We start from the raw sequence: 15,318 nt of genomic DNA, 5'->3' as shown, positions 1-15,318 counted from the left end.
TCCTTCAGTATTTGTCCAATGGCTGGTGACCTCTGGAACCCCAAAGCCAAGCAGGTTTGGAGACGAGGCAGAAAGAAGACACAAATGTGGGTCTGAGGGATTCCCTGGCTGAGGCTCAAGTGGTTGGGATAAGGATTCCCCCACCGGCGAAAACAAGGCCATAAGATTAAAACCATCGGCTATGGGAAAGTAGGAAGACGCTGAAGGAGCTGAGATCTGTAACTTTCCATAGTGGGGCGCGCTTGGGAGGAACCCAGCCAAAAGCCACTAGAAGTCTTGAGATCACACAGTATACATGGAAGCCACAGACAGAATTTATTAGATTTTGCAGAAGCATGAGATAATGTACCACAAAATAGTTTGATTTTACAACATAAAGTATGGTAGGAAGTTAGTCAATGTACAGTGTAGTCAGCAAAAAGAGAAACAGAGCAGTTTCACATTTTTTTTTTAAGGTGATGGATGACACCTGCGCTTGTCCTTAAAATAAAATAAAATATAATAAGAAAACAGGAGGGGCCCAGCAGAGACCAACCTGATTTACAGTTTGCATCAGAATCTAAATCTAGTATCACCATTATAAGAAACTATAAGAAAACTATTAGAAAAATAGAACATCAAACGAGCAAAAAAATATCATACAATTTACATAATAAAAAACACACAACTCTTTTGTAATGGCTCCATATTCAGTAGAAGAAAAAAACTTCCTGGAGAAACCACAGCTATTCAGGTTTGATAATAAACCAACCCTCATTAGTATCATGACCCTTTTGTGATCCTTAAACCCACTGAAGCTGAAAGGCACAACGGAAGCAGGAAACATATCTTAAATATATATTATAACTTCTCAAATGGGAAAATAAGTCCCCAAACTGAAAAAGTTTGTCATCGAGAAACATGAAACCATATACCTTGTTAATCAATTAACAAAGTCTGAATGCATCTCCCCACCCCCGCTTCCTGACCCTGCTGGCACATTATACTCTGAGAACATCCTCTTGGACAAGGTCTCGGTCTCACATGGGTTTCTGGCCGGCAGGCAGTTCAACTGGTAACAGGACGATCCTGGAGGGCTCCTTGGGAACTGTGCCTAGAGCGCTTTGGCCCCACCAGGTCCCTCTGGGAAGAGAGCCTGTGGCTCAATGAAGCAATGGGCACCAAAAGGCTCTGGATTAAGAGTGATGAAGATGAAAGCCAGGTGACTTATTTTTGCCTTGAGAATCCATTAGGCACCATAACCACAATGTCACTTGGAGTGCAGCATCTGGCACCATCGCATCAATGAAGCATTTCTTGATCCCCCAAAAGTCTGACAAATGTACTTCTCCCCTGGGAGCCTCACATAGAATACTCATGACCATGGCAAACAGATAGGGTTTGAATTTTACACAATTATACACAACAGATACTCAGTTCCGTCTGAACTTGAACTCCGTAAGTTTTGCACACGCATCACACATCCTCTGCCCAGTAATTCCCCTGTCCTGGGAGTGCAGGAACCCACTAGAGGGTGGACCTAGTGGTGCTCCACCCGTCCATCAACACCGAGGACAGGCGCCCCGGCACTTGGGTGCCAACAGAACTTAACCGACAGCTCCTATTAGCAAGAAAAGAGTGTCAGTGAACAGGGCACATTCAAATCAAAAAGGTGGGTCCCAGCGGGGAGCCAGGAACGCTCCTGCAGTGAGCCCAGTATGTCCAGCAATGCCTAAGAAAGGCTGGGTGGGGTCTGTGCAGGGCATGTCCACACATGGAACCCGGCCTCCTGTCCAGTACTCACAGCTGTCCAAGGCTCACCGTGCTGGGCGAGAGCCTACAGCTAATTCAGAATGCCTGCTCAGTGTCAGCGGGGAGGGGGGAGCAGGCCCCTCACAAGTCTCCCAGTATCCTGCTTGAAGTGCAGCAAAGTGCAGGGCGGCCAAGGGTCTCCTCCAGATGTGCACGCAGCCACACCAAAGGTGCAGGAGGGGGCGCTCCAGAGCCTTGATCAGGAAGGATGGGTGCAGAATCCCAGAGACCCCTCGTCCTGCAGTCACTTCCGGCAACAGGCAGGGGAGTGACATGTGGGGCTAAACACTGCCTCAGCACTTGGAACAAGGTGGCTGATTGCCAGATAGAGATAAGGGATTCAATGGAGTTTTTGCATTTGCAAAACCAAAATCCAAATGGGGGAAGATTTGAACAATTCTGAAAACAGTATGAGTTTAACAGTCTTCTGAGATGGCCCAGGAAAGAGGAGTATACAGTTTTCCCTCTTGGATTGAAACCATGTGTCCAATGCACAAAAGTCCACCTGACGGGCGTGGACGGGGATGATGGGAGTGCCACCCGGAAGGCAGCTCTCGTCCCAGCCCGTCACTGGGGTCCCCCGCTGCTGCTCAGGAGACATCTATCACCCCTATTCTTCAGCAGAGCTCCTGGGGGTTCCTACTATTGGCTTCTTCCTAAATTTGAGCCTGGCGGGAGAGAGGGTGCTTACTCACTGAAAATGAGTCTTTCTAATCTGAGTATCTGGGCCTGGTGCACAATAAGAGAAGACAGGGCATTCCGCAGGATGTGTGCATCTTCAGAAGGTTCGCACATCCTGACTACGTAGGAAAATACCACCCAAGTCCTGAAACTGGGAATGATATTCTTATTTGCACAAGGAGTTAAGAGATGTGAAACTATTCTTTCTTTTTTCTTTCTTTCTTTTTTTTTTTTGCCTGTGTTTTTATTTCTGGGGAAGGAATGAGGGATGTGGTAAGAAAAGGCTTATTAAAATTGAGAGGCTCACCCCAAATACCATTCCATGTACCACTGCCCCTATTACACAGAAAAGCCCCCTGACAAATGCACACAATCTTTAATAAAAGCAGTGAACTCTTCATGCAAGTTACCTTATGTGTGCTCTCTGAAGTTTTTTCCTCTAACAAGGGAGGGTACAGGGGCACCATGTCCCCCACCCCCGACCCCTGTGAGCTTCTGCGTTGCACAGTAAGCATCTGACTGAGGAAAGGAGGGCAGATCTGTGGTTGTCATCATGTTCCCATGATGGGAGACTGTTTGACTGTGGTCAAACCCCCAAACACCCCTTTCCACCGTGCAGACTGATGACTGATACAGGCCGACACATCAACTTGTATACAGACCATCAAGCGCTGCTTGCACAAAAATTTCAGCCAGAAAGAAAGTTAAAGAAACAGAATGCTCTCTCCCCACCACCTCATTGCTCACCCTCATTCCCTCAAGTTCTCTTTGCCTATCCAGAAAAAATAATAGGAATAAAAAAAATCAGGCAAACAAACCTAATAGGTCATAAGAAGACAACAGACAACTAAAACCCCCAACAAAATAAGTTAATGTTTATGAAAATATTTTACAGCACCAATCTACATAAATTTAAATACCTTTCTTTGGAAATCCAACCCTTGGGGTCTTAGGATACGCCCTCTGGGACATTCACAGATGCAATTTGGAATAAAGCTTCCAGCAAGTGGTCAGAACTGGGCATAATTACCTAGTTCTTGGCCATGGGCCACCCTCCATGGGCTGACCTGGTCTTTTAGCTGCTTTATTTTTATTCTGTGGTGCTGGGGATCAAACCCAGGGCCTCGCCCATGCTAGGCAAGAGCTCTGCCACTGAGCCACAGCCCCAGGCCAGTTTCACTAATGCTCACATCTCTCTAAGAACCTCCTGGAACAGAGGGGAAAAGACAAGAGCCATCAATCAACCAAGTTTCTTCCCACCAGATTTGCATCGATGCTCAGGCAGGAAAGAAACAGGAATCTAAGCTTTAAAAGCAGCAGCTCTTTCTCTGTGGTGTCTAAAATGCGGCTCTCTCTCACCCTCCCTGTGGGCTCCGGTGGTACTTTAAATGGAGTGAGGTTCCATCAGCATTCCTCTTCCCTGCATCTACAAGGAGTGTGTGAAATGGTGTTGGTCCTGGGTCCCACCCCAGCTACAGGAGGGGACAGAGTGCCGGGTGTAGACAGGAGTCACAGAAGGACACGGAGGTCTCCGCTGGACCTCAACGGTCTGGAAAGCTGCAGCATCTGGACCACAGATACACAAGAGCAACAGGACTCCAAGTTGCCTCCTTGTGGACCACACACCCCGACCCACAGGCCAGCGGCTCGCAGTCATTGTTTGGCCATTTTCCAAGTTAATGTTAAGCCCCAACTTAATTTGGTGGAGTGATTCACAACCAACAGGAGGATTCAATTTCCTTACACATCAGAAGCCAAACAGACCATGTCAGGGGGCAGAAGGGTCACAACCGCAGACCGAGCTGCCACCTGTTTTGAGAACCTTATAAGATCCAAAAGAGTGGTGCGCAAGCCACCAGAGGGCAAGACTTAGTGAATGGAAAAGACCCCAGAGTGTGAAACTCTTCTGGGGCCAGTCCTACACAAACACAGTGTTCCAGTTACTCAGGACACATGGCCAGCAGGACAGACACCAGAGCACCTCCAGGAACGGGACTGGAGAAGGTCCCCTGGTCTATGGGCATGCACGAGACAGCCAGCCCTCCCCTGACCCCAGGGCCTTTGTTCGCACCAGAAGCCTCTCGTCTTCTGTGCCTAGGATGAACCGCCTGCCCTCGGTCCTGCTCCCCCATGGTGGGCTGGGTCTGTGACGGGGTGTCAAAGCCAACCTGCTCGGAGGGCACTATGGGGAGAGGCCCAGTCCTAACACCCCATCTGGAAGCAACTCAGAGGGCAGGAGCAAGGGAAGTCAAACAGCCCTGTTATTTTAGTGAATTGCTGTCACTCGGCTCTGGGATGGCACTGCTGGGGACACACTGTTTTGTGGTACTCATCTCGCATCTATGGCCGGCTGTTTGGGGCTGAGGGGGAAATGGCTACTGGAGGTCTGGAGTATGTATGCTTGCAATACCAGAGCAGCCCCAGGGAGGGAGCCCAGGTGACCTCCCCTCTGCCGGGGGCCACAGCAGCACAGCTGGCTGGGGAGGAGAGGGGCTGTTTTCTTTGTTCAGAGGGAAGTAAGGAGATATACGGCCAGCCACAGCCAGGTGGCCCTGCCAGGGAACTGTCTGGAGGAGACCGGGGCCTCAGGCGCTGGCTGCGGCTGCAATACGGTTAGTTGCACCTTTGGTGGCACTGGGGGTGTCGCGGACGAGGGTGGTTCCTATTATACTGGTGGAGAGTGAGGTGCTGCCCAGTCCTCTGCAGACATCCCTCGGGGCTGCCACAGCTCTGGCCAGCGCGGCTGCATGTCACTTGCACTGGTTCAAATTGCCATCGGGAGTCTTTGCCTGGTCAGTGCCCAGGGACGCCTCCTCGCTGTGCCACAGCCCATAGCCGAAGTAGATGATGAAGCCTGTGGGCCAAAAGCAGAGCAGAGGCGTGAGCAGGGTGGGCGGGGCTGCCCGGCACACACGGGGGCTCAGGTGCAGAGGGCCGCCCGGGCGCCGACTTCTCCATCTGCACAAACTGGGCACGTAAATAAGGTCGGCCAAGGTCATCGACTTACTTCTCCTATGCAGAGCTACCCACATCCTTCCAGGCGTCCTCACGCTGCCCCTTTCTGAGCAGCTGGGGGTAAGGCCAGGGAGAGCCTCAGGGCCCAGCTTAACCCCTACTGCTCCTGACGAAGGTGGGATTTGGGGCAGGTTCCTGGCTTTCTGCCTATCCCACTGCAGGTGAGGGGACCTGCTCAACCTGAAAAGCCAGCATCCGGGACTCCAAAGGTGTTAGTGGGGCCTGCAGCCTAGGCTTCTAACCCCTCGCCCAGGGACTGGCCAGCGGCCCCAGGGCCACCTAGTGCAGTTGACACATGGGAAGAAGCTCAGGAAATGACCTCACAGGGACTTCTACAGGGGTGGTGGGAAGAGGCGCTCCTCACCACCAGCAGCAAGTGGCCACAGTGGGCGAAAAGCAGCTGTTTTAACGAGTGCTATAGAGTCTGATCTCACAGGCGAGACTGCAGAGGAGGACCTGTCCCTTCACCTAAAGAGGAGTATATGTCCTTGAGAAAAAGTGCCGCTGGGGAGCCCTGGGACACCAAGAGGTAGCAGCCATCTTGCTGAAGCACCTGAACCCAGGGCTGACAGTCTTGGCAAGGACACAGCCCTCAGGGCAAAGGTCAAGGAGGGGCTCCTGGGCATCAGCGTGAGGACTCAGACACTGAGGAGAGACCCAGGTAGAGCCCCTCCAGGGCCAGGGGTCAGAGGCCCACAGGGAGTGGGACACAGCCCCAGAGAGGGTTCACTGACACCCAGGCAGCAGACCCCCAGACCAGGCACCCCTGGTCGTCACATGTCAGGAACAAGAGAATGCGTCCTGTCAAGAGCCTCCCGGCCCTGGCAATACCTTCCCCGGGCTCTGAAGTGCTGTCCTTCCGTGAGGAAGACACTATCATCAGTCGGTGGTCCCATGCCTGCCAGGGTCTACAGAACCACACAGACCCAGTGCAGGCCAGGCTGCAGAAGGCACAGTCCAGATTCTCCGAATGGAGGAACAGGTATCTTACCACCAATACTGCGAGCCTGGTACTTAGTAACATCCAGCCCCAGCCTAACGAGGTAACCAGCTTGGGCAATAGACTCTTACCTTGAAAAGTATCTAAAAGGGAGGGGAGAACCCACCACGTACCAGGGGGGCCTAACATTGTTTTAGAGAAAAGAGTTGATGACGTGTTTCCTTGTGTTATGAAATCCGGAACGAAGGAGGGTCTAAGGCATTAACCATCCAGCCAAGCAGCAGGCAAGACCAATGAACAGCCCTCACAGGCCTGAGGGCAGGGGGAGGCCCCAGGAGAAGGTGGAAAAACCCCTGACCTAACATACCTATGAGCATCCACACAGCAAACCGGACCCACGTGCCCTGGTCCAGCTGCATCATGAGATAGATATTCACAAAAATGCTCAGGACAGGAAGCACCGGCAAGAAGGGGACCTGCAGAGACAAAGGGCGGTGTCAGATCACAGAGGGTGGCCCATGATTGCAATGCACATCCCCATACCTCCTCCAGCTCACACGGACACGTCCACCGGCAAATCCCAGTAGGTGGAATTGGATTCCAAGCCACTAATTGCCAAAGTGAACTTCTTTCTAATTTTCCTCTCATTATTCTCCACTTCATCTCTAAGGTAGAACTATTTTATGATTCGTATAATCTAAAAATGCAGAAGCTTGGAAATGACATGTAATCCACCGAGACAGACATTTACAATAAGTCCCCGTGGACGAGGTGCACCCCACCACCCGAGAGTCACGGCTTTACTCAGCAGACACCCTCTGTGTCCTAAGGGTCCCTGCCCCATTTCCCAAGGACAGCTGGCCCGAGCACCTCTGGAGCACCAAGGTCTGGAACAGCCTCCCGGCAGGACCAGGTCTCAGATCTCCCAGGAGATTCCCCACAGGTCTATTAAGCTGAGGTGCTCACCTTGAACGAGAGCTTGGTTTTGCTTTCGGACTGCCTCCAGATGATGCCCGTGACCAGTGCACAGAGGAGGATAGATCCCGTGACCAGAAAGATTGCCCACAGCTCCCCATTGCCCAGAGCCTCTCTTCCAAGCACGGCCACCAGGCACAATATGATGATAAGAATTGCTGAGAGGGAGAGAAAAAAAAGAGGGGTACAGCTCAACCAGCTCTCAAGTTCCTACAGGTACCCTCAGTTCTCCCCAAAAACCTGTCCAGAGGGAACTTCATTTCTGTGGAATCAATTACAATTTGGACAGAAAAATTTATGTCACAGTCTGTTAGCAAACCAGATATTCGTCTTCTCCAGCAACGTCCCCCCCGCCACCCCATCCCCATTGACAAGAAACCCTACAGTGCCAACAAGCAAGACCCCATACCCCTTACAGGGAAGAGGCAAGCTCTTACCTATGAGGCTGGCTGAAATGTTCACAACTAGCCCAGACAACTTGGAAGGCTCCATGTTTTTGGGTGACAGTATAGCTTTCAAAGAAAACTTCTCTGCTTCTGGTAAAAAGCCTGTCTGGGAATCACTGGTGCTCACCAGTTCATTCTGGTCGACTTGATCTAGCTCATCACTGGTTCTGGCCATCTGGTACACCAGGTTCGGCTGTTCTGGCTGATATCTGGGAAGAGATGCATGGGGCATGACCACTGTCATCTGCTTTCATTAAGGGAAGGAACACATACAACTGAAGTTCTCAGCAAGCCTTCGAAGATAAATTGCCCAAGACACCAGGCATGAAATAGGATAGAGAGGGTCAGAATGGTACAGAGACTGGGAAGAGACCTGGGTACTTCTTCCAGCTTCTCGGTAACACCCTCAATGTCTGTTTTGGGGGAATATGACCTCCACTGTAAGGCAACTCAGTCAATGTCCCAAGAGTTTCTCTACGTCTGTGAAGAAGGGGCCCTGGATGTTAAGATATTAGGCCACTTCCCTCAAAACCATGTTTGCAGAGAGCTAAGAGTAAGGACAGAAATAGAAAGCAATAACACTAGAATCCTGTTTGGTGCAGAGAGCCAGAGAATCCTGTCTGCAGGCTGATGGATTTGAGAAATTCTGTTTGCGTGACCTAATTGGATCAATTTATTCTAAAACTCCAAGAGCCTTGGAGTAAATAACTCTATAGAGCTGGGTGAAGGACCGAGCCTGAGGCATGATTTCCAGGACAGGAGCTACCTGCAAGAAAAGCTTCCATTTTAAACGTGGTTCCTTATCTTTGCCCAAAATGAACAAAGTGCAACTCTCTTCCACAGCTTCGAAAGACAGAATGCCTTTTAAATTCTTTTGCATATTATCAATTCTAAGCGTGAGCAATAAAGATAGTTAACTGTTTTTGCACGGAGTCCCCTGTGTAACATGACCTTGGTCAATTAAGAAAGTGGAGGAACCTATGAGAACATTCTAGCATTGTGCCAAGGGAAGGAAGGAATAAAAGGCATGTAGAATAGTTTTAGCTGATTCTACAAAGCCACCACTGAGGCTCAGCTCAGGTCTTATGTAAATCAGGTGCTGAGTACATCAGAAATGGGACCAACGGCCCCACAAGTATAAACACCTGAAAAGAAATGAGGACGTTCTTGCAGGGTGACCAACACTAGAGTCTCCATGAGCGCATGGTCTTATGACAAGTGCCACCTTGGGCCATCCCTGGGGTGGAGCCCTGCCTCTCCACAGTAAAAGGAAAACTGAAGCCTAGAGCTGTGCTTTGGGAGGAGTTACTGGGGTGGGTGAGAACACCAAGCACTGATCTTGGGCCTAGGAGCCACTTCACTGTGACTGTCCTCGAGATGGAAACAGCCAGACCCTGGAACGTGTCCCTGAAAATCAACCGAGGCCACCCACACCAAGCAAGGGGATTCATTTTTCCCAGTCACAATGCAATCAGGCTCCAGGAGCATCACACAGTTCCTTGGATCCTCCCAGTACCCTCTAGGGCCAGGGCCCATTCCTCTCTATCCCAAGAATTTGGACAGTTTTAGTCATTACCCTAAACCTTCAAAAATCTTAATCCCAGGATCCAGACCCAACAGTGGAGCTGAGAACTATCTGTATCTTCCTAACTTCTACCCAGAAAAAAATGAGGGCACATGATTCAGGAAGGTCGGGGCCACCCTGACTCTTTTCAAGTGTTTCCAACTGCCACACCACACACTGTCCTTGGCAACTTCCAAAGGAGCTGTCACCAACCTAAAAGTTATGCCACATTTTTCATTTTTTTTTTTTTAGAAGAGAGAGAGAGAAGAGAGAGAGAATTTTTTTAATATTTATTTTTCAGTATTTGGAGGACACAACATCTTTATTTTATTTTTCTGTGGTGTTGAGGATCGAACCCAGCGCCCCGCGCATGCCAGGCGAGCGCGTTACCACTTGAGCCACATCCCTAGCCCAACACATTTTTTTTTTTTCATATTTTATTTTAAGACAGGGTCTTGCTGAGTTGCTAGGTGCCTGGCTAAGTTGCTGAGGCTGGCTTTGAACTCTCAATCCTCCTGCCTCAGCCTCCCAAGCCGTTGGGATTACAGGCATGTGCCACCATGCCCATCCACATAAGCCTTTTATTAGGATGTTAAATGGCTACATGCACCTACGTTTGTCATGGAGCCCAGAAACGCCATACGTACCGTAAGACTAAAACACAGGCAGCCACCAGAGAGTATGCCAGGAGAGTGCCAATGGACATGAGGTCCACCAAGTCCTTCAGGTCAAAGAGAAAGGCCATCACAGCTGGAGAGAAGACAGACATCAGGATCCACAGATGGTCCTCTGCACAGGTCAACACCAGGACCACCACCCACCACCTGTGATCTAGGGCACACGAGGGGCACTGCTTTTACTCTCAGCCCCAACCCCAGCCTTTCCATGGAAAGATACTGCTTCAAGGGAAGACAAAGTTCAGGATTAAAACATACACACGATTTTCAACAGATGGTAGCCATGATTAACAGTAATGACTAACATTTGTATAAAGAGGACTTTTATCCTTTTTGATCCCCTCTGATAAACTTTGCAAGCCATCCCTACATGCAGATGGAGAAACAGAAGTTGAGGGTTTAGGAGATATCTAAGGTTACACAGCTAGTGAACGGAAGTGCTGGAATCTGACGTAGGTTCCTGTGATTGACTCTACACTCTACTGACTCACAGTCATGTCAGTTCATCTGTCTACCCATCCATCAATTATCCATCCACCTATCATCCATCCAATCAGTCATCCACCCATCCATCCACTGTCATCTAACACTCATCCATCATTCTTCTATCCATCTATCATCCACTCATCTGTCCTCCATCCAGCACTGTGACGGTCACTGGGTGCTAGGTATGCACCACCAAACAGGCGGATGGCAACAGGGATAGGAGGCAGCAGAGGCGGCCAGTCTGGTGCTCTGGGAAGCCTCACGGGGCTGCTAACCAGGCAGGTGAGCAGGGAAAGTGGAGCTATTCTTCACATGTTAAATCGCTCCACATGGGAGAAACTTGGAAGAGTTTTTTTCCAAATGGTATCAGCCCTGTCATCATATCCCCCCACCTCAAAAAGAATTAAACGGGCATGCTTGAACTAGGCCTGTAGCTCCGAGGTAGAGCACTCGCCTGGCATGCACAAAGCCCTGGGTTTGATGCCCAGCATTGCAAAATAAAATTTAAAAAAAATTTTTTTAAAGTGTGGGTTCTGAAAATTTATAATTTCTGCAAGATGTGTGTCTATTTATGTCAGGGTCCATGTCAAGTTTCCCATTTTAAAAAGGAACTTGGCAAGACCTGCTTTGGGATATTTTCAGATCACATGCAATCAATACAAGTTAAAACATAAACATGAAAACATTATTCTCCACAAATATTTCTGGAGCCCCACTAGATCACTGCACACCCCACAAATTTAAATTGAGGATAAATAATAGGATTAAAGAGCAATGAAGGCCTTCTGGATAATTAGAACAGTATCCAACTGTGCATGCCACAGATGCCTACGTTCCTACTCATAGAGAAACCCGAGACAAATTTCTTCCATGTGAGGTGATTTCAGAAAACCAAATACTTACCACTCTTGCCAAATGAAGAGAAAGCAAATCCCTGGCCTGATGAGTGGTATGTGCTTTATAGCTACTTGACAGATTACAGTTTGATTTCCTTTTATTGGCACGGGGAGGAAATTAAGGCTTGTCTTTTGTATGATCAACTCACATGTAAACACTGAAAAAAATCACTATTTCCAATTCCTTAGTCCTTCAGATGTACTGGTCATGTTCTGATATATAGCCCCCTTCGACCTGACCACCTGGATCACTTGCAGAAGTGTAAATTACATTTAAAAAAAAAAAAATTGAATAATTTTAAAATTGCTTTCTCCTTTTATATCTATCTACCCACAGAACTAAGCACGCTCTGCTAGGGCCTAACTAACATAACTTAGTCAATAATTCATGCATTGAAGATGGCCAAGTGTCTTGCCAGTGGCCATTCCACAAATCACAGAAGTACCAATCCTGACTGGTGTGTGACTGTCATGTGTCCCGATTTATCAGAAAGAACCACAGCTCTAGTTGGCCTGGCTGCTTTGAACATGAACACAAACCAGGAATCCAGGATCACCTCTGCCCTTCCTGGGTATGCATCTTCCCTGCATCTCTCTGGGCCTCCATTTGTACATCTGAACAATGGGATGGAACCTGACTCTCAGTGCTCACGTAATCATGAAAAAAATCAAGAAAGAAGGAAACTACGAACACATTAATGGAGCAGTGTGCATGAAAGCAACCTCTCACTTCCCCTTTCCTTCACTGGGGTCCCTGGAACGTGACACAGTTCAGAGAGCTCCTTATTCCACTGATTTCATCCGTCAAAGCTGACCTCTCAGAGATGGACCTGATTTGATTAGAGAACCCTCCTCTGGGTCTGCCATTGTTTATAAACTTAGAAGCAAAAGGCTTCATCAGCAACACTCTCAATATCCTCCAGGGAATTGGTGGCACGTTGTATTAAACGCCAACTTTTAGGGACACTCATTTTCCAGAGAATCTATGGGTGAAGATTCAAAGACACTGGATTTCCAGGGAATAGCCCAATGTCTCACTTGGCTTGTCTCATGCAAGTTGCCAGCCTGCTGAAGTGTCCCGAGGGACATGTTCAAGGTGGGAAAGCCAAAGGTTGTCCTTGGAGAGGGCAACGAGAGCTCACACTGTCCGGGAATTCCGTCATGCCCTCTGGCCTCTCTGCCTTCTGTCCAAGAAGGGGCAGTTATCTTTCAATGAACCAGTTCGAAGTGCCAAACCCAAGGGTTAAAAAGGCCGGTGAAGATTTCTCAGACAGGTGTGACTGGTGCCTTCCCAGCCTCCCTGGGGAGGGAGAACTCAATTACTAAGACGCTAGCATGTGAAGTGAGTCCCGAGCTTACCAGCAATGGCACCTGACGTCAGAGTGGCGATTATAGGGGTTTTGGTCCTATCGTTGATTTTGGCCAAAAATTTAAACAGCAGTCCATCCTCAGCCATGGCGTAGATAACTCGTGGCATGGGAAACATGGAACCTAGAAGACTAGGCAGAAGAAACAGCAAAACACATGAGTAAAACAAAATGCGCTCATCAGGAACAAAGGCGCCATATGCTACCGTCACAATTTACCACCGAGGAGAGGAGGGAAGCTGGTGTTTCTCACCAAGACCTGGCTTCCCTCCAAACTGTGCAAAGCCCACCTCAACCCCAGGAAAAGTACACACTGTAAGAGTGGGCTAGGGTAAAGAATGCGGAACATCTAGTGTAAACTAGCTTGTGATCCAGACGTAATCATTAGGAAAGGGAAGTTTTGTATTTATTCATACAATTACTTCTAGTTGAATCAAACAAAATAAAAGCAATCACGCATTCATGAGGATTTCTCTCTGGCAAATCAATATTTAGCAAATAGATCCTGTTTACGCAGGCTGGCAGGAAATACCCAGGGCAAAATGTTTCTCATTATAAGGCCCTTATTCCTTTTTTTCCAAAGTAGTTCCTGCTTTACAGTCAAACTAAGGGCCAACGGGGGGCAAAAGAGGGCCCTGTCCAGAGGCCAAAGTTAGGATCAGGGTGTAAGCCCCTGTTAACCAGATCACAACCAAACATTGGCCTTAGGCTCTTCAGGTTCCAGTTCTCTCCCTTGGTCCATGGTCTTGTTATCTGTGGTTACAGTTACCCGTGGTCAACCACAATCCCTAAGTATCACATGAGAAATTCCAGAAATAAACCATTAACAAATGCTGAATAATTTGTATTGCATTATATTCTTATAATTGTTTTACTTAATTATTAGCCAGTGTTGTTAATCTCTTACTGAGCCTAAATCGTAAATTAATCACAGGTACATATGCATTGGAAACAATGTCATACATGTATGCCTTCGATACTGTCTGTGGTTCCAGGTATCTCCTGGGAGTCTTGGAGCCTATCTCCCCATGGATAAGGAGGCCTGACTGTATCAATAACACTAGCAACTTGGGGGATGATTAAAAGTAACAGTGAAGAAAAAAAAAGTACCCAGTCCAGGTTGGGGTGCTGGCTTGAGTTCAAGAGAAAGGAGGGTTTTTAGTGGTGAATCCACCCGTCATGGCTTCTCATGGTTCATACAGCCTTCCCCCCCCACCCCAGAGTGCCAGGCTCCCATGAGAAGCCCCCACAGAAGCCCCTCTCACCTGGTGGAAAGTGCGCAGAGCGAGCCCACAGCCACTGCGTACTTGGCGCCCTCCCAGCCCACGTGCTTGAAGGCATCGGGCAGGGGGCTGTCTATGTCCAGGCAGAAGTAGGGCATCATGAGCGTGAGGGCGGCGGACACCCCGAAGTATGCAATGAAGCAAATCAGGAGGGAGGCCACGATGCCCACAGGGATTGCCTTCTGGGGGTTCTTGACCTCTTCACCTGGAACCAGCAAGGACTCAGCCAAGGAGGGTCAACAGCACGAGGCAGCCCACCCACCCACCCACACAATACCCAGGGCCCCTCAGTGTCACGAAACACCAAGAACAGCCCCCTACGGCTCTCAGCCCCACAGAGCGGGCCCTCCCTGCTTCCTATTGTGGAGGGGCAGCCCTGGGTGACACACACAGGACGGCCCACCGCCTAGGGTCGGTGCTCTGTGGCCCTGTGCTGGAGTCGGCTAAGGCAGACACCTGTTTCCTTTGGCCGAGAAAACGGGAAAGGCTCCGGGGAGCGGGGCCTATTCAGTCCACCAGGATGACACTGTGTCTAATGGCCTCGTCTCTCCCACACGATGCAGATATGAAACCAGGCTGCAGCCAGGCCGTCGCTCTCCCCTGCTAAGCAGCTCTGTCACTTATGTTCATGAGGCAGTTTCCTGGCAGGAAGTGCCACTCGAGGAAGTGACAAAGGGGGTGGGGGGACCTCAGCAGGAATCACAGATCTCTGCGTTACTACTGGGCAAAAGAGCAGCAATCCGAAGGTGCAGCAGGAAGGGAGGTGTCACATCGTGTTGGCCACGGGTGGCATGAGTCCCGCCTGCCTGCTGGGGGATCCCGGCGGGGGCGTACCTGTGGTGGCGATGCAGTCAAAGCCCACGAAGGCGTAGAAGCAGGTCGCTGCCCCTGACAGGACACCGGAGAATCCGAAGGGCATAAATCCACCCATGTCGACCTTCCCTTCTTTTGTGTCACTAGAAAAAGAGTCAAAGATTAGGACACCTGTGGTGCAGTCTGATACAAGGAGTGGAGTATATCTCCTAACGAAAAGTGACCGCAGACTGTCCCCCCACAACCCTGTTAGACCCGGGGCTTCAGACCCTTAGGCCATCATCCTTAGGCCGGGGCATTTTAACTCTGTGGACTGTTTTTCCAAGTCCAGAGCCACGATGGTAAACACTATCCACCCTTCCAGAAGCATCTTTGATGTACTGA

At 49.4% G+C, this 15,318-nt stretch overlaps 1 protein-coding gene across 2 annotated transcripts in view; it reads right to left on the bottom strand.

Annotated features, from left to right (window-relative positions):
• Nucleotides 1–309: 309 nt before the first annotated feature.
• The window catches only part of Slc7a1 (solute carrier family 7 member 1), a 74,220-nt gene continuing 59,211 nt past the window's right edge, over nt 310–15,318 (bottom strand). Inside the window, exons 6-13 of one of the 2 annotated variants that reach the window (XM_076872349.1) lie at nt 14,956–15,077; nt 14,104–14,326; nt 12,831–12,970; nt 10,060–10,162; nt 7,840–8,057; nt 7,394–7,560; nt 6,795–6,903; nt 310–5,326 (exon numbers count right to left, since the gene is read on the bottom strand). In XM_076872349.1, the coding sequence (XP_076728464.1) occupies nt 5,223–5,326; nt 6,795–6,903; nt 7,394–7,560; nt 7,840–8,057; nt 10,060–10,162; nt 12,831–12,970; nt 14,104–14,326; nt 14,956–15,077 (1,186 nt within the window). In that variant the 3' untranslated portion in view covers nt 310–5,222. Of the gene's footprint in view, nt 5,327–6,794; nt 6,904–7,393; nt 7,561–7,839; nt 8,058–10,059; nt 10,163–12,830; nt 12,971–14,103; nt 14,327–14,955; nt 15,078–15,318 lie in introns of those variants that run through there. The other variant, XM_076872350.1, reaches the window with a different exon arrangement.

The sequence above is a fragment of the Callospermophilus lateralis genome, chromosome 12, assembly GCF_048772815.1.
Source record: "Callospermophilus lateralis isolate mCalLat2 chromosome 12, mCalLat2.hap1, whole genome shotgun sequence".
Classification (NCBI taxonomy): domain Eukaryota; kingdom Metazoa; phylum Chordata; class Mammalia; order Rodentia; family Sciuridae; genus Callospermophilus; species Callospermophilus lateralis.
This window is presented reverse-complemented; position numbering and strand designations above follow the sequence as displayed.